We start from the raw sequence: 20,502 nt of genomic DNA, 5'->3' as shown, positions 1-20,502 counted from the left end.
ATTGTTATATAGAGAGGCACATAACGTGCATTACGACGGAAGAAAAAAAGAGAGTGAAAGAGAGAGAATGAGAGTAAGGGCGAGTAACAAAAAAAAAAAAAAAGTAATTATAATGACAATGTTAAGTGTGTAATTTGAAAATGAGATTTTTGAGCGTAGATAAATAAGAGTTGCGTCGGAGAGAGAGCGAGAGCGAGAGAGAGAGGAGGAGGGGAGGGGGGAGAAAGAGAATTTTTTTTGGCGTAACGAAGGTGATGTCTTGATGATCATGTGCGTATCTGAAGTACTTTTGAAAGTAACCTTGACTTCCGAGAGCTATAAAGATAAAAAAAAGAGAATGGTGAAAAGAGCGTGTGCGCCGAGGGAATATACTAAGTTTATTGCCGCGGTTTACATATTATCAGAGATAATAATTATCATTATTTTACTTTAATGATTAACATCCATATATGATTCGTATTTGATCGTAAGAGATTCTTACTGAAGAAAAAAAATTTAGACTTAATTATATAAAATTGTATAATTATATACGCGATATATATATATATATATATATATATATATATATATATATATATATATACACATATTGGATGAGTTGTTATTATCAGAGATAATAATTATCATTATTTTACTTTAATGATTAACATCCATATATGATTCGTATTTGATCGTAAGAGATTCTTACTGAAGAAAAAAAATTTAGACTTAATTATATAAAATTGTATAATTATATACGCGATATATATATATATATATATATATATATATATATATATATATATATATATATATATATATATATATACACATATTGGATGAGTTGTCCAGTAAAATCCCAGCAACAAAGAATCGCGTAGGGCAGTCGTCCTCGCGATCCGGACGATGCACCGTATTCCCCTTTCCGTCCCCGCTCCTCCTCATTCTATATATTTTGACGATCTTTTGATTTTGACCTTAATCTTGATGAGATTCCTGAAAAATTTCATTACATGACGTTCTCGAAATGAAAAGCTGCGGGACTGTAATTCGAAACTTTGCGCATTTGTTGGCATTGTGACATTCATCAAGTATTGTTGTTTAATTTACGTAATTACTGTGTAAGTTGTATTTTAAGAGACGAGAAAAAAAATGCTTATAATTTTAAGATCGTGTAACATGTGTTAGTGAAAGCATGCTTCTAAGTAGAGAGATAGGACAATGCTATAACAATAATTATAATTAAAATTAATTATGAATATAAGGCGCATTTAATAAGTGCAAAGTATTTCCTAATAAAAGTACTGCTAAAAAAAATGTGTCCGCCTTTTTTTTTCTTTTATTATATTATTTCGAATGTCTTAATGTTATATCGAAACGAGTCGTTGCCTCTTCTGTTTGTTTCAAGAAGAAGACGATTATTACACTTTTTCTCGTGGGAAAAACATATATATACGTACTTGTTCAAAATTGAAACATTAAAGTTTGTGTATAAATGTCAAAGGTGAACGACGCCGTTATATTCAACCCATACAGCACTGAAGCTTGCAACAACATTGTAATATTGCATATTGCAGTTTAATGTTGCAGAAATATTGCAAAGACATTATTTTACAATATAACTTTAGCAATGTTACAGCAACATTTCGAAAATATTACAAAAAAAGTATTCAATAATCGCTAGTTCATTCGTTTACCACTATGCGGCGCATGTTGCGCTATCTATTCCGCATTTAATTTTTAGTTATGATGATTATATAAAGTTTACAAAGAGCGGCTAGTAAAATTAAAAAGATATAATAACTATTTTTGTTAATTTAAGTCGTATGATATGACCCCAATACAGGGGCTCAGACATTGGACTAAGAATTCTTTTAATAGTTTCCATTCGTATATAAAATCAAAAATTTGATAACAATTTTTTAATATGCAGGATACTTCAGATTTTAATAAATAAATTTTGAGATTATATAAAGACAAGAGAGATGTGAAAAAACTCGTTGTATGCGTAAATTCACCACAATCTTTTTGCATCCGGATATCTGAACATTTCGGATACAAAGAAATTGTGAATTTACACAATTGCAAATTGAGTTCTTTCTTATTTCTCTTAGATATTCTCTGTCACTGAAGGAAGTCGAATGTGTACTGAAAATTTTACATTTTATAATTTCGTTATTATTATAATACAGAAAATCTATATACACGCTAGATCCTGACTCTTATAGGCCTAATAACTTATTATTTTTTTCATATGTTAAGGATATTATGTCGATAAATATACATAAAGCATTATTGCATATATATTATATTGTTATGTTGCTGCAATATTATATTGCAATATTTCTGTAGGTGGACATTTTACTGTTGCTGCAATATCATAACAACCCAGACAGCACAAGGATGTCCTTAGGACGTCCAAAGGGCATCCAGGACATACATGTAGGATATCCTCAGGATATCCCATTGTAATCCTCAGATCTCCTCTGGATGTCCTGAGGAAGAGTAAATGATAGCCGTATATTAACCTCTGGAGAATCCAGAGAGATCCTGTGGAACATCCTAAGGATTTTTATAGGATATGTTAGGGATATTTTTCGTATGTTTCAAGGAGCAAATTTAAAAATTTCAATATAAATTAAAATTATGTTTTGTTATTTACTGCCAATATTAAAAATCTAATATTAAAAATAGTTCATCGTTCTTTAATATTTGAGGCTTTCGTGCTGTACATGAATATTTTAGGTTTGGCTCCCAGGTTTGAGTTGTGTAATATTTTCTAAACAATCCAATATCTGAATTTCCTATGTTGGGATTGCATCAGAAATTGAACTGATAGAAAATAATTACATTTGTAATTTCCTGTCAGTTGCTCTTTGTAAGCTTTATATAATTCTCATGACCAAATCTCAAATACGAATTCGCGTGTCGCATAGCGGTAAACAAATGAACTAGCGGTTGAATACTATTGTTTGTAAAGTTTTTGGAATGTTGCGAACAGTAACATTTCTCATAAAATATTAAATAAATAATAATTTTGGATATATGAAAATGTGCGCATCAAATTCAATTATTAATATTAAACGAAATTAATGTTAACAATTAATTGCACATGTATATGTCCTCTGGAAATCCAAAAGATATCCAATATAATAGACAGGGCAGATATTTCCTACAGACATCCAGGGGTTATCCAATGGACATTTATAGGACATTAATACTTATTATAATACTTAAGATTTCTAAATTATATTAAATAGCTGACACAACTAAAAATAATTATGTATACATATTAAATTTTTATAAATATATTTATAATAATATATCTTAAAACATCCTACAAATGTCCTGAACCGTCCTGGACATATTCAGGATAATCCTGAGGATGTTTTGTGCTGTCTGGGAACGTTGCAGCAACATTTCGCAATGTTTCTGCAATATTGCAATCTTGCAGAAAAATGTTGCTGCAATGTTATTGCAATCTTGCGATGCTGTATGGGAAATAATTACCTCGAAAATCAAAACACGATCGAAAACAAATAACGTCGCGGTCACCCGCTCGGTGCATGATCGCATTATTCTTATAGTGAAAAACTGTGACAAACACCTGGTTCTAGAACGTTCAATGTGCACATTGGACCGTAATTCGCGTTAAATACTTGGCGTTGCGACTTTTGCATAATTCGCGCTCGCAATATCGTAAAACCTATTATTCATAAATACGTCACGTCAAACGATTATCTCGAATATCAAAACACGAGCGAGAACAAATCCCAGAGAGAAACGTGAAGTCGACGTCTATTCGACATGTCTAAGATAGGTCGACTTTCGCATCTTTTTTTTTTTTTTTTTTTTGTAACGGAGGGGAAATGCTTTTACGCATACCCCGCCTCGATGGGGTTCGAGGCGGGGTTATGTGGGACTCACCCCGGCCTAAACAAACGGCCGGGGACTACCCACTAAAACCCCTCCGGGTGGTCTTCTCGGGCGTTTCTGGGGGCCTCTCTGGAAACTGACATATGCACTACTTCAGAGACGACTTTCGCATCTAGATAGATGTCATGATGGCCTTGTTTAGACGTTTAATAAACATCTCATTTTTTGACGTTCTTTTTAACATCAAAAATAAGACCAATTATAGTGTTAATATTAGGGGGACCGGAAAGTAATGTCGTTTTTTTACATTAAATTCCAACAGATAAATTTTTAACAAGTTTTTATTTTTAATCAATGATGTAATCACCCTTGTTATCAACAACCTTTTGCTATCTAGTGTGCAAATTTTCAATGCCGGATCGATAAAAATCAATTGGTTTTTGAGCAAAATATCTGGAGATGGTATTTTGGACATCATCCAAATTTTCAAATTTTTTGCCACTTAGAAAATGTTGTAGCGATCGGAATAAATGAAATCCGATGGCGCAATATCGGGCGAGTATGGTGGGTGAAGCAATACCTCCCATCCCAATTCATTAATTTTTTCCAGGGTTCGTCTTGCGCAGTGCGGTCTTGCATTATCGTGTTGCAGAATAACGCCTTTTCTGTTGACAATCGCTGGGCACTTTTCAATTAAAGATTGATTTACTCGATCGCCTTTTGCAGGTTTTATATATTTCATGACAAAAACTTGAATACGAATATATTAGCAGAGTTGCCAGTTCGTGGGAAATGGGAACTTCCACTATTTATCACCTGGAATAGTGGGAATCGTGGTCACCCGCTCGATGCATGATCGCGTTATTCTTATAGTGAAAAACTGTGATAAACATCTGGTTCTAGAACGTTCAATGTGCACATTGGACGTAATTAGCGTTAAATACTTGGCGTTGCGACTTTTACATAATCCGCGCTCGCAATATCGTAAACATGTTATTCATAAATACGTCACCTCAAACGATTATCTCGAAAATTAAAATACGTGCGAGAACAAATCCCAGAGAGAAACGTGAAGTCGACGTCAATTCGGTTATATCTCATACTGTATTTTTTACTCTGTTAATGCTAAAATATTGTGAACGTGTGAAAGTGGGGAGTGCGAGAGCCGACGATCGAATTAATCGAATGTTCTTTGCTTCGCGTAGAAGATTTCCGGCGGTCGCGCGCAAGATTTCCTACTTCACGAGAACCTCTTGCGAGAAGTTCTTTAAGATTTCCGAAACGCGGAAAAGGCAATAACGAAACAGACATACGATAATTTCCGATCGTTATCGCGGAATACGCATCGTGGCTCGCTCCTAGTGTATTTGAATAAGCTTTCATCAAATTAACATATACGTGAGTTTATCATCTCAACTCTTTCCTCCGGCGGATCTACGGATTCGCGCTACACATAGCTTCTGGCTCATCTCTGACCGTTTCTGGCATTAGATTCTGGCGATCTCGGTAAGGTCAATTCCCGAACAGTATTGTATATTTATTTTTATAATAATGTTAATAATATAATAATACATATATATTTAATATTATAATAATTTATTATTATAAGCAATTTTTGATTTATGTACGTTTGTTTAAAAAAATGAGATTGCATGAGTGCTGTCAAATTTTCTTTATATTTTCCAAATGATTCTAAAACAAGTTATTTTTTAAAATAGTTGCAAAGAGATATTTTTCCCAAGAAAAATTAACGTGCGAACCTAGCATCTCAAATGTTAGCATCTCACAAATATCTTTCAAATTTACTTGCATCCAGCATAGTTCTATAGTTCCTGATAAGTTTTAACAATAGTTCCGGTGATTTTACTATTAAAATTGCGTTTAAAAAAATGAGATGTTAACTTCCGGTAATATATGATAACATCTCATCATATTTCGAAAGTTTAATCATAAAAAAGTAAAATTCCGTAGAGTTCTATAGTCTAGATATATTTTGTCAATAGTTCTGACGAATAAACGATTGTTTTGCCCGTAAAAAGCGTATTTTCGATGATATAGGTGAGATGCTAGCCGATTTTCAAGAGTTCTGCTTATTCGAAAATAATTCTCGCAAGTAAATCTGAAGGATATTTGTGAGATGCTAACACTTGAGATGCTAGGTTCACACACGTAAAATTACTCCTTTTCCCTTCGTCTTGTTGATTTTATTGTCATCACCGCAAATGCTCTCGACAAAATTTGCGCGGTGTAACAAAGTGTCGAGGAAATTTAGAGAAATTCAGTTTAATTTCGGCTCATAGGATCAGTGAACTTATCAAAAGGCGTAGTTGTAGACAACGGGAGTGAAAGAGAGTATTTTACGAAATATTTTATTTTTTATATTAAAATATGTCAGATTAAAATATAAAATAACTCAAAAAGTATTTAATGAAAAAATACTTTATTATAGTGTTTTGAAAAGCTCTCGAGATAAGCTATAAGAATATGTAATGAAAAATAGGGGGTTTCATTTAAAAAATTTAAAGTGATTTTTATATGACTTTGGCGATGCTATTCAAGTCATACTAGTCATACTAATATTATTATATAATACGCCACTTAGAGCTCTACAACTTTTACATGAAACATTTTTCACGAAAATCCGTTGTTTCCTCAAAAAACTGCTGATACGGGCGCTCTGTTACACCCTGCATAATATCATCAATTTATTATTAAACAAAGAAAATTCTTAATTTATTGATTAAAATTAGAGTAAACTGTAATTATTTATATTATATCCATCATAGCATATCAATATCTCATTGAAGTTACATCTTAAATTGTAAGATGGTAACATTTTACGGAAATTAATAAACCTGCCATTAACTTCCAGTAATGTGAAAATTCGTCTAAATTTATTCCATTAACATCCCAGGGACCTTGCGCGCAACGTTTTATTAATATTCATACAACATGCCAGAAAAAAACTTAATCTCTTAATATTATTTTTAATAAGAAACCCTTGCAAAAAAATATTATATTGCCAAAAATCGATTAAACACTATCGGTTTTCAACAGCTTTCAATCGTTTTTTGACCAATAATTGAATAGTTGAAACTATTTTTTTTCATTAATATGGAATTGTTTAAAAAATCCATAAAATTAAAATAGTGTTTCTGAAAATATAAGATATGTATATATATAATTTTTTTTATTTTATTTTATTTTACATCTTAAATAGATAATAAATGGATAATTGTATTACTGATATATATCACTAACCTACAATAAAATCTTACTTTATAATATTATATGTATGAAGATTAATACAATCTTATTTCAATATTTCAGCCACCTTACGCGCAATCATTTCACTTTTCGCGTATACTGAAAATATTACAAAACTATGAAATATTAATATTAATAATTGAATTTGATGTGCCCCAGACAGCACAAAACATCCTCAGGATCATCCTGAATATGTCCAGGACGGTTCAGGACATTTGTAGGATGTTTTAAGATATTATTATAAATATATTTATAAAAGTTTAATATGCATACATAATTATTTTTAGTTGTGTCGGCTATTTTATACAATTTAGAAATCTTAAGTATTATAATAAGTATTAATGTCCTATAAATGTCCACTGGATAACCCCTGGATGTCTGTAGGATATATCTGCCCTGTCTATTATATTGGATGTCTTTTGGATTTCCAGAGGACATATATATGTGCAATTAATTGTTAACGTTAATTTCGTTTAATATTAATAATTGAATTTGATGCGCACATTTTTATATATCCAAAATTATTATTTATTTAATATTTCATGAGAAATGTTACTGTTCGCAACATTCCAAAAACTTTACAAACAATAGTATTCAACCGCTAGTTCGTTTGTTTACCGCTATGCGACACGCGAACTCGTATTTGAGATTTGGTCATGAGAATTATATAAAGCTTACAAAGAGCAACTGACAGGAAATTACAAATGTAATTATTTTCTATCAGTTCAATTTCTGATGCAATCCCAACATTGGGAATTCAGATATTGGATTGTTTAGAAAATATTACACAACTCAAACCCGGGAGCCAAACCTAAAAAATTCATGTACAGCACGAAAGCCTCAAATATTAAAGAACGGTGAACTATTTTTAATATTACATTTTTAATATTGGCAGTAAATAACAAAACATAATTTTAATTTATATTTAAATTTTAAAATTTGCTCCTTGAAACATACGAAAAATATCCCTAACATATCCTATAAAAATCCTTAGGATGTTCCACAGGATCTCCCTGGATTCTCCAGAGGTTAATATACGGCTATCATTTACTCTTCCTCAGGACATCCAGAGGAAATCTGAGGATTACAATGGGATATCCTGAGGATATCCTACATGTATGTTCTGGATGCCCTTTGGACGTCCTAAGGACATCCTTGTGTATGTATGGGTAACTTTGATACGCTGTAACTCCGCTAAAAAAAAATCGTACAAGCCTTATTTTTTTTCAATTTATTGTATAAGGAGAACTTTATATGTACATTTTAAGTACCAGATATAAGTTTTGAATCAAATTTTATTTTATTATCTGCGGCTTATGCTTGAAAAGCAAATTGCATCATCTTTTTATAAATTTTATAAAATGTTGACCGCTGATTTTGTTATTTGTATCTCTCATTTACATGATATTTCTTAATATTCTTAATATATAAATTTTTTAATATTGAGATATGACATATATGTATAAATACGTAGAAAGTTTGAAATTTGGTTTATCCAAGATTTTCTGTAATAATGAAATATATACAAATGTTTAATATTATATATTATTACTAGATTATAAGTATTGTTTAATTATAATATATTTTTAAACATTTATAAATATTAACACAATAATTCACATTAACACAATAATACAGTAATAATAATACAGTAAATAATAATATTTAGAAACCGAATGCATCATTTTTAATATTTGCTTACTATAACTGTAAATTAAAATATTAAATATCTTTTTGTAATTAACTTAATACAATTTAACCGTATATTTAATTTCTTTATCTTAATTTTTATTTGAAGTAATTTTATAATCTTCAAAATATTAAATCTAGTTTTAAATCATAATATACAAATATCAAAACATGATACATTAATATTTTCAAAATACATTAAAATATGATATTAATTTGTTTTTAATTAATAAAAATATATATATAAAATAATATTTTAGTTATATAAAAATTTATTAAAATTAATATCAAAACAATAATAATTTGCAATTAATATTAAAATTTATGAAACAAGAAATATTTTGTAAAAGATACATTGTAAAAAAAATTATTAAGTTATAACAAAATAATGTGTTGTAACTTAATAATTAGGTTTAAAATATTTAATTCATTTAGATAATTTATAATTTTATTTATTATCTTTATTTATTATATGAAAAATACATATAAAATACACATATTTTACGTACAAGACAAGTTTCTAACTAAATTTTATTTTGTTATCTGTAGCTATGCTCGAAAAGCAAATTATCTAATTTTTTTTTTCAGTTTTGATCATTTTTTGATTTTGTTATTTGTGTCTCTTGTATCTATTTTTCTCTTAAAATTGTTGGATGTGACACATATGTGCATATGTATACATACATTGTATATTACATATACAAGAAATATTTTAAATATAAGTTTAGCGATCTATCCCAAATTTTCTGTAATGATAAAATATATATAAATATTTAATATTATATATATATTATTACTAAATTATAATATACTAAAATAAATAAATATCATATATCTACATACAGGGTGTCCCAAAGCACCCTTGATGACGCTCGTGAGCAAGTAGAGTACAGTAAACTGAACAGAAAAGTCATGTAACATTTTTTTCTATAACGCTTAATAAAGGAGTTATTATTGAGCAAAGTCTGACCAATCAGCGTTGACCTTTAACCGCGCGCCTGGTAGTGTGCGTGAGCGCTCCGTCTCTACGGCGACGTACACTAACAGACGGACGGCTCATTGACGCGCGTCCGGCTAAAAGTCGGAGCTAATTAATCAGACTTTATTCCATAATAACTCCTTTATTAAGCGAAAAAAATGATACAGGACTTTTCTGTTGAGTTTACTGTGCTCTACCTGTTCACGAGCGTTGTTAAGGGTGCTTTGGGACATTCTGTATATAAGTAGTTGACATTTGTCTGTCTGTCTGTCTGTCTGACCATGAACTACTTCCACATTTATGGACCGATTTTCTTGAAATTGGTACCAAAATTTTGCTAATTTTTGGGTATGGCTACTATGTGGTTTTTTTTTTTAGTTTTACACCCCCACTCACCCATCCACGCACCCACATACTATTAATTTCTATTTTGCTATATATTAATAATTGTCAAATTTAAAAAATCACCCTTCACGGGTAATAAGAGTTTATATTTCTTCATCGACGTGAATCATTTCAAATGACTATATAAATAAGTTGCTGGTTTCACATGCTAAATGTCATTGATAAAATGAATAGACTGCAATCAAGAAAATGAATAGACAGTAATCAAGAAAATCTCATTTCAAGAAATCCTAAATCTTTTTCGACAAATGTTCTATACAGAAAGAGGTTTTATAAATAGAAAAATTATAAAATTAAATTGTAGCAAATAATAGTCGATTAATGGTGAGTACATAATAATAGCGGATTAACGGTGAGTACATCAATCGCCAAAAAAAATTGTAAATAATAGAAAATAATAACATATTGTTGCGATAACAAACTGCTCCATCTCATCGCGTTTTAAATAATTGTATTTGTTACTTGAACTAAATCATTTAGTTGAATATCATAAGCTATTTTGCGCAGTCATGTGTCACTGCGCAGTCAATTGTTATGCAGTGTAGTGTGATGTGCAGTATGCAGGGCATCTTCAATCATGGCGGATTCATCTGTCCGGGAAATACTTATTAGTCTCTCGTTAACGACGAGAGAATTGAAAAGATGGAGAATATAATCTGTATATCTTTTTCTTATCGTATCACAAGAGACAACTATCAAGTAAATTTCTTGTTGAATATGGATAAACTTTGGTCGATGTAACAAAAGCAAATGTAACTGCAGTTGGAAAACTTGGTGATACTAACACACAAATGTGATTCAGTGAACAAGATTAAAATAAAAAATAATCAAAAATGTGATTTTATACAATTAATAATTTTATTCACTGAACCAAATTTGTGTGTTAGTATTACCAAATTTTCCAACTAAATTTTGTTGTTGTATTAATTAAAGGATTTGTTTGCCCATATCCATACAAGAGATTTAGTTGATTCAAACAAATTTTATTTCATTCAACAAAATGGGTCTCTCAGTGCATAGGCACCAGTCGAATTTTTAAAAAGAGTTCTACAAATTTTTGATCCACCGATACGTTCAAATAAAATTTTGATATATTAATACCTTACTGTAGCGGAAAACCTAGAAATTTTAGAAATATTAATTTATTTAAAGAAATACAGTTTATACAGTTAAATTTAGAAAAATGTACATTTAAAAAAGAATTGAGCGCCGTCATATTTATTGACGGGGGTATTAGCTTCCGAATTATCACCGATTGTAATTTTTTAGTATTAGCAATGAAAAAGATTAATATTAATCTGAGAATAGTATAACGGAGTTTAATTCTTCAAAATTGTAAATTTGAATTAGTGCATAGAGCATAGGATATAATGACACATGTAGATTGTCTTAGTCGCAACGCTATAAATATAAATTTAATTATGATAGAAGATGAGATAATGTATAAGCAATTAACCGAATCTAAAATTAAAGAATTAATCGAAAATTTGGAGACTGGAGAGCATAAATATTTTGTACGGATAGAAGATCTTGTCTTCCATAAATATGCAGACAACAATATTTGCTGTTTGTGAAAATATGATTATGAGTGTAATAAATTTATCATGAGAAAATGACCTTTCGATTTTGTCGCGGTTCCTCTCTTCTCCGTGGACTCCTTACCTACCGGTTTCACCGATCCCCCTCTCCCCCCCCTCCTTTTTCCGTGGACCTCTCATCTACCGGTTGTGTCGCGGTTTTTCTCCCCCTTCCGCGGACCCCTCGCCAACCGATTTTACGATTCCCCGGCATGACGTCATACCGCATGCGCCGGTTTCCCCTCGCTCCTCGCATCTTCCCTCAGAGGACTTGAGTTAGAATCGGTCTAGTTATACTAATTATATAAATAAATTCAAGATTCTTTTTCAGATAAGTTGTAAAATCGTTTATTATAATTTTTAATATTTAGAAAATAATTCGAATACTTTGTGTTATATTCTATTTTCAATAATAGATCGCAGACATAAAGAAAACGTTCGTGAAAAATAAGAAGTGTTTAGTTTTTTAATAGCGTGTAACATGGCGGGCGGCTTTAGCCAGGTCTTAGTGATCAGTTGCAAACAATAAGTGCGGTATGACGAATGGCACTGATTCAGTCCCAGCGGTCTTCGCATAGATGCGCAATATTAGCCTCATATCGTCTTTTGGACGAGATGGGAGGGATGTCGAGCTGCATAGCTGCATATGAAATTTTGGCACCACATCGGCGTCCCTGAGATGGAATCTTCCACAAGCATCTTTCGCACAAACAACTTCTTGCGGGCATCGTTCAATGCCCGTATATGGCGACTTCCACGACCCCTAACGTTCTCCGCGCGAAGAAGTCGAAATTTCTGCGCGCGGCCTAAGGCGAGTAGAAACTCGGTCTTTGAGCGAGTAAGATGCGTTACATACAGCGCAAAAGATAACGAGATTAAGAGACGGTTTGTAGACGACATAGTTACGGAGCGAGTTCGGAAAGACGAGAAAAGACGCGATAGTGTCTTACCGCAAAGACGCAACCAAGGTTTCGAACACAATCCGGATAAGTGTAAAAGTGAGTGCGAGAGACACCGGGCAGTAGAAGCCCTTGGACCGGGTCAGAGTCCCACGGAACATCCAACTCATCTCAGAACCTCCACCCAATGCACATCGGCGATCGAAGAGGCGAGAATATTTTTGCTTTAGATAATATTTGGACAATATTCACTTTAAAACTCTAATAACAGAGCATACTAAAGTTTATAACTAAAGTTAAGAAATATATTTTACAAGAAGATTGAAAGTGTTTTGTTTTGTTTAAGAGACTACACACATCTAGCGGTAGGAAAAATAGGGGGAAATTTGACAATTTTTTTTTATAAAAAAATTTTTTTATTAAAAAATCTCTAGCTACATCTTAAAGTAGATTCTTTAATGTATATTCGGTAAAATTTTCATTAATAAATATTGAAAAATGTGCCGTGGAGACATTATCTCCTAGAAGCTGTTCGACGATTTGCCGAAACGTTTGGTTTAGTTAATTTATATTATTAATTTATCAATTTATATTATGTTCATTAACACCGTTTCTTAAAAACATCACATATTTATTACGCTCTAAGTACTGTGTCCGGGATCCAATTGATCCTTCCCTATTTTTATTGATTGAAATATTTAATTTAGCCACTTAAGTTAGACAATTTTTAAATGTTTCTGTAAACATTTATTATATTATTACATCATTAGATTATTAATCAATCTAAGATTCTTTCTGCCTTGTCTTTCCTATCGACTTTTAAATATATATATCTTTAGCGTAGCCGCGAGATATCGAAGGCGCGTTATGTATATCATGTAGAACTTCGTAGATTTATTGTCTAATGTTAATATATTTTTTCTCATAGATACTGAGTAAAATTTGAAACACATATCAAGATGCGAACGACGAAAGCACAAACCAATTCGGGACATGTACACGACGAAATTCACTCAAGAGAAAGTTCGATCGCCACATTCTTCGCTGAAAGGATGATTCTTGTAACTGGTGCTACTGGCTTCTTAGGGAAAGCTCTCCTGGAAAAACTGCTGCGCTCGTATCTTCATGTGGCTACAATTTTCGTTCTAATCCGCCCAAAAGGGAAGCTATCTATCGAAGAACGCTTGAGGCAACTATTGGAAAATCCTGTTTGTATAGATATATATATACATACTTATCATATCGCAAAGTTATTCGAAAAGAAAATACCTCTATTTCAAGTAAACTTAATTCTGATAATTTTTTAAGGTAGTTTACGTAAGTTACGTAGTTTACGTAAAATATAAAAGAAATGTCCAAGTTTCATTTATTACTAGAACAATTTTTTTTTTTTTTTTTTTTATAATAACAGCAATAGGCTCAGGATAAGAAAAATTAAATGGAAAAACTGGCAGATAAGAGCCGAAATGCCGGTGCACAAACTTATCATTGTTAAATTTTATTTTTAAAAAATTTTATTAATTAATATGCATTCAAAATGGACGTTTCGAATCGTTTTTTGGTCCATTTTCAATAGATATGAATATATAAAGAATCAATTGGAATTGTAAAAATCGATATACACAATAGTTGCAGTCAAATTTCAAATCAAAAATAATAATCAGAATAAAGGCTCATATAATCAGAATGAACCCTGTACATATAAGTAGACAGCGTCCAAACGCCATCATCACATGTATATCATCGGTGGCTTACAATATAATTATGACTACTGATTATTATGATTGTCCATTACGACGAAAAAAACAAATATTGACAAAAGAATTTGAATTTGATTTCAAAGTTTTAATTGGATTTAAAGATTAACTTAATTTGCCGCATTAATCTTTCTCTCACTGTTTTTGTTTTTTAACCTTTGTTTATGAAGAGTGTTAGACGGGAGTCGACCTCGGATTGATGACTTACTAGTCATCAACAACGGTCGTAAAAATGGAGTCTAATCCGAGGTCGACTCCCGTCTAACACTCTTCATAAACAAAGGTTAAAAAACAAACACAGTGACAGAAAGATTAATGCGGCAAATTTTATTAAGTTAATCTTTAAATCCAATTAAAACTTTGAAATCAAATTCAAATTCTTTTGTTAATATGTGTTTTTTTCGTCTTATGGATATTAATTGTTATTATATGCATATTAATTAATAATGGACAATCATAATAATCAGTATTCGGAATAATTTATCAACACGATTGTGTGATAATTTTAAAAAAATATCAATTTTATTCTACAATAGGAGTGAGAGTTACTATAGATCGTCAATAAAATTTTTTCAAGTTGATTTTATCATTAAAAACATGCTGATCTTACATAAAATTTATTTTATATTACTATAAAATTTGCATTCATTTTGTATTGAAATATTAACGTAATATTTCTTATATACATATCCACATTAGGTTAAACTAACAAAAATTTGTCGGATATGCAATATATGTTAAATTTGAGCCAAATTTTCTTGTTACTAATAATATGGAACATATCTACTGTATACAATTAAAAACATGTGCACATTGTTTTATTTTTAAACTTTTTTTCAATTGTTTTAATAATTTAACATTTGAAATACAATCTATGCGCATGATCTTTTGTTACTATGAGAAATTGTCGAAATAGCATACGTCTGTAGATATAAGTACCCAAAGAGAAACGTGAAGTCGAATAGATGCACAATTAATGTCTATTCGACATATCTAAGATAAGTCGATTTTCACATCAAGATATTTATTAGATGTCGGGAAGTGACTTCCCAGGTAGTAAGGTGTCGTCTATTTGACGGTATTTTATGGTCATTCTTATGACGCAACAGACGTCTTAAGATGACGTCCAAATATCGTAAAACTGATGTACTTTTGTCTCATTCCCATACAGCACCGCAAGATTGCAATAACATTGCAGCAACATTTTTCTGCAAGATTGCAATATTGCAGAAACATTGCGAAATGTTGCTGCAACGTTGTTATGATATTGCAGCAACAGTAAAATGTCCGCCTACAGAAATATTGCAATATAATATTGCAGCAATATTATATATATACAAATAACAATATAATATATATGCAATAATGCTTTATGTATATTTATCGACATAATATCCTTAACATATGAAAAAAATAATAAGAAATTAGGCCTATAAGAGTCAGGATCTTACGTGTATATAGATTTTCTGTATTATAATAATAACGAAATTATAAAATGTAAATTTTTCAGTACACATTCGACTTCCTTCAGTGACAGAGAATATCTCAGAGAAATAAGAAAGAACTCAATTTGCAATTGTGTAAATTCACAATTTCTTTGTATCCGAAATATTCAGATATCCAGATGCAAAAAGATTGTCGTGAATTTACGCATACAACGAGTTTTTTCACATCTCTCTCGTCTTTATATAATCTCAAAATTTATTTATTAAAATCTGAAGTATCTTGCATATTAGAAAATTATTATCAAATTTTTGATTTTATATAAGAATGGAAACTATTAAAAGAATTCTTAGTCCAATGTTTGAGCCCCTGTATTGGGATCATATCATACGACTTAAATTAACAAAAATAGTTATTATATCTTTTTAATCTTACTAGCCGCTCTTTGTAAATTTTATATAATCATCGTAATTTTCTAATATGCAAAAGATACTTCAGATTTTAATAAATAAATTTTGAGATTATATAAAGACGAGAGAGATGTGAAAAAACTCATTGTATGCGTAAATCCACCACAATCTTTTTGCATCCGGATATCTAAATATTTCGGATACAAAGAGATTGCAAATTTACAGAATTGCAAATTGAGTTTTTTCTTATTTCTCTTAGATACTCTCTGTCACTGAAGGAAGTCGAATGTGTAACCAAAAATTTACATTTTATAATTTCGTTATTATTATAATACAGAAAATCTATATACACACTAGATGCTGACTCTTATATTCCTAATTTCTTATTATTTTTTTTACATGTTAAGAATTTTATGTCGATAAATATACATAAAGCATTATTGCATATAATATATTATATTGCTATGTTGCTGCAATATTATATTGCAATATTTCTGTAGGCGGACATTTTACTGTTGCTGTAATATCATAACAACTTTGCAGCAACATTTCGCAATGTTTCTGCAATGTTGCAATCTTGCAGAAAAATGTTGTTGCGATCTTGCGGTGCTGTATGCTGTACTTGAAGTGTCAAACACAGTCATCAAAACGTACGAGGAAAGATCGCGATTATTTATATTACCGTTCTCATGATTATTTCCAGTAATTATTATCTGCGAAATTATCTCTGCTAATACATTCGTCGAGAAAAATATTGCGCCACTTTTCTCTATGAATATTTCTTACAAAAAACGATTCTTTCATCTGTTACAGATTTTCGATAAGATACGATCGGAATCTCCCGGCGCCTTAAATAAGATCTTTCCCGTGAAGGGCGATCTGAGAATGCCGAAGATTGGACTTCAGCCTGAAGACAAGAATATGTTAATACAACAAGTTAATATTGTTTTTCATTGCGCGGCCACCGTACGTTTTGATGAGCCATTGAAAAATGCCGTTAATTTAAACATAAAGGGCACAGATCGTATGCTAGATTTGTGCAAGCGTATGACAAATCTTATTAGCGTCATTCATGTTAGCACGGCCTATAGTAACGCCGATCGACGAGAAATTGACGAATTGATATATACGTAAGTTTTCAATTATACAATACATAAAAAAATATTAACATTTCACAAGTAAAAGTCTTCAAAGATCTTTGATCGAACTATGTTTTGTCGCGAAGATATTTTGCATTTCTTACGGTATTGCATTAGATTATTTATCCGTTTTTATATATTTTGTATATTTTTGTATGTTGTTTGTGCTTACTTTTTTTATACACAATACACAAATCAAATTCTACAAAATTAAGTTCGCTTTTCGACGCACAATAATAAATATATATTCAACAAGCACACTTCAGGAAAATACCCTTATAATGATCTATAAATACCCTTATAATCTTGCTAATGTTACAGAACAGAGATAAAGCCGGAAACAATAATTGATATATGCGAAAGTTTAGACGACGAGACAATAGGAATAATAGAGAAAAAGCTGTTGGGTAATCATCCAAATACCTATACATTGACCAAAGGTCTAGCAGAACAGATTGTACTGTCCAAAGGAAGCGGACTACCGATCGCAATCGTACGACCGAGTATAGTTTGCGCCGCTTATCAAGAACCATTTCCAGGCTGGGTAGATAATGTTTATGGTATTACAGGTATAATCTATATTAAAGCAAATTTTATTGAAATTTTTGTGATAAAGGTACCCGGGGAAAAAAGTCCACGTATAATCGAATATAAATATTTATAATTATAAATATTTATAAAATATGTGCCTGTGTGTGTATGTTCTCTTTTTTTCTCTCACAGTACTTCTTCTTTTTCTCTAAGCTCTCCTAGCTTTGTCTCTCTCTCTCTCTCTCTCTCTCTCTCTCTCTCTCTTTCTCATCCTGGTTTTAATTTCCTCCCCGTCACAGAACCGGTAAATGATTAACCATCTTTCTCCAACTTCCTCCATTAACTCGATGGAAGAATTTTAATAAATATAACGAGTTATATTATATAATAAAAAATAAGAGTATATTAAACGTTTAAATTGCACGAAAAGAATTAAGCGTTTCTAATAAATTAAATTTTTTCTATATTAATATCAATTATATAGATGCGTACACACGTTATATCCTATTATTTGATAGGTCTGATGATGGAGGTAGGTAGAGGTACTATTAGGAGCATCGTATGTAATGCGAATTTAATAGTAGATGTTATACCCGTCGACTTTGTTGTCGATACCTTAATATGCGCTTCTTGGTATAGCGCAACGCAACATACTAATACGATAAGGATTTACAATTGCACCAGCAGCGCACTGCATCCGATCACGTGAGTATTTGTGAGAAACTGGAACAAACAATAAAACAATAAAAAAAGATATGATTTTTTGCAGATGGCGCAAATTCGGACATCTTACGAGAAAGCACGCCATAGAGTCGCCGTCGAAATATGTGATGTGGTATCCAGATTTTACATTTAGAACAAACAAATTTATTCACGCTATCGTGGTAATTATGTTACACTTCTTACCTGCGTTTATCATAGATCTTGTATCAAGGTTCCGAGGTTACAAACCTAAGTGAGTGCCCTCTCTCTCTCTCTCTCCCTCTCTAAAAAAAAAATAACGTAATAACGTTTCGACATTTTTTTTAGAATGTTGAAAATGTCTAAACGCTTCGACCGCTATGCTAAAACCGGAGAGTTTTTCGCGATAAACGAGTGGAAATTCAGAGCTGATAACATGATGAAACTAGTGAAATTCGTAAGAGCGTCGGGGCATCATAACAGCTTCAATGTAGATATCAGAAGCTTGGATTGGGACATGTATTTGCATCAATACGTGTTAGGAATTAGAAAATATATTTTAAAAGATAATCCAGATACTTTAGATAATGCCCGTAGTCGTTTATGGAAGTAAGTTCTAATTTCATATATTCTTATTCACATTTTCACACTTGCAAGTATATATATCTGAGCAAGAGAAATAAAACGATCATTAATATATTACAGATTATACTGGATGCATAAATCAACCACATTATTCAGTATATTGGTATTATTAGGAATGATCAAATGCTGTGATATCATCAAGAAACTATACGAAAACTTTTGAATCGTAATTTTGTGCGATTTTAAAAGCGCTGCAAAAACATTGCGGAAAGAAATATATTTTGGGAAAGGGACATATAACTTAGATATACTAAACTATTGTTAAGTACTAAAACAAGCTGAAAATTGTGCAAATTAGAAGCTTGCACATTGCTTTCTCATCATTTTATTTCGCTCACAAAGCTTCAGCTCTAGAAAGCAAGTGGGTTTTTAAATTTCGGCTTTCTCATTAAGAAAGATATCATAAAATTTGCGAAAGTTAGGACGTGTACAGATATTTCTCAAAAAATTCAAAATTTTATAAAAAATAAATTCTTTTACCGATCCTCACTAAATTCAATATCAACCGTCCTTTAATAATATTCTATCCCCGTAAAAAAAAGTTTAACTAGATATCTCAAAAATTGTGGAAGTTAGGAATTGCACAAACATTGCGTACATACGTACATTTTTTTAGGAATACTAGAAAAACACAAGCGCGCACTTTTATTTACGGACATTTTCCAAATTTCAATAAATTATACAATTAAAAATGTGATTTTATAAGTACATACACGTTTTTACGCGCATACATAAACACATACATACAACACACACACGCATACACAAACACATATACGTACATATATATGTTAATGGACTCGGGGAATGCCAAGTTTTTATACATACTTTGCTTTGGTGTAAGTTTGTTTTATGCGACTTAGAGTTTATAAGAAATTTTCTTCCAATAAATATATCTCAAAACGTTAGATGTTTATATATCGCGCATTTAGTTAATTACAAAATAATTCTATTTTAGTTATACGCCCTACTGCTTTAATTATATTGCGATTTATTAAACATAATTTTTCTTAATATTGGAAATAAAAAAATAAAAAAATTTGATAACAAATTTATTTCTCTTGAGGCAATTTTTTACAAAAGCAAAATCAAGCGTCTGTGAGGTAAGTCTGACTTATGCGGAAACTTATAGGCATATTGTCACTGCGAATCACTCGATAATATATATCGTAACACTATTATAAGTCTACTGTGGCGTTTTATATGTATTACTCCGCTTTACGAT

At 31.1% G+C, this 20,502-nt stretch overlaps 1 protein-coding gene across 3 annotated transcripts; it reads left to right on the top strand.

The window, feature by feature from the left end:
• The first annotated feature begins 4,763 nt into the window (after positions 1-4,763).
• Positions 4,764-20,445, top strand: LOC138934104 (putative fatty acyl-CoA reductase CG5065). Of its 3 annotated transcripts, XM_070297541.1 has the most exons (10): positions 4,764-5,366; positions 12,189-12,583; positions 12,666-12,880; positions 13,600-13,879; positions 17,095-17,411; positions 17,742-17,989; positions 18,470-18,656; positions 18,721-18,906; positions 18,981-19,241; positions 19,338-20,445. In XM_070297541.1, exons 4-10 carry the CDS (start codon positions 13,631-13,633, stop codon positions 19,438-19,440), a joined length of 1,551 nt encoding a protein of 516 aa, XP_070153642.1. In that variant the 5' UTR covers positions 4,764-5,366; positions 12,189-12,583; positions 12,666-12,880; positions 13,600-13,630; the 3' UTR covers positions 19,441-20,445. The 3 variants fall into 3 exon arrangements, with proteins under 3 accessions (XP_070153642.1, XP_070153640.1, XP_070153641.1); XM_070297539.1 differs by having other exon boundaries at positions 4,764-5,361; positions 12,235-12,880; XM_070297540.1 differs by lacking the exons at positions 12,189-12,583; positions 12,666-12,880 and having other exon boundaries at positions 4,764-5,361.
• Positions 20,446-20,502: the final 57 nt, after the last annotated feature.

The sequence above is a fragment of the Polyergus mexicanus genome, unplaced genomic scaffold, assembly GCF_030449975.1.
Source record: "Polyergus mexicanus isolate NDT 795.1 unplaced genomic scaffold, iyPolMexi1.0 SCAF_6, whole genome shotgun sequence".
Classification (NCBI taxonomy): Eukaryota; Metazoa; Arthropoda; class Insecta; order Hymenoptera; family Formicidae; genus Polyergus; species Polyergus mexicanus.
This window is presented reverse-complemented; position numbering and strand designations above follow the sequence as displayed.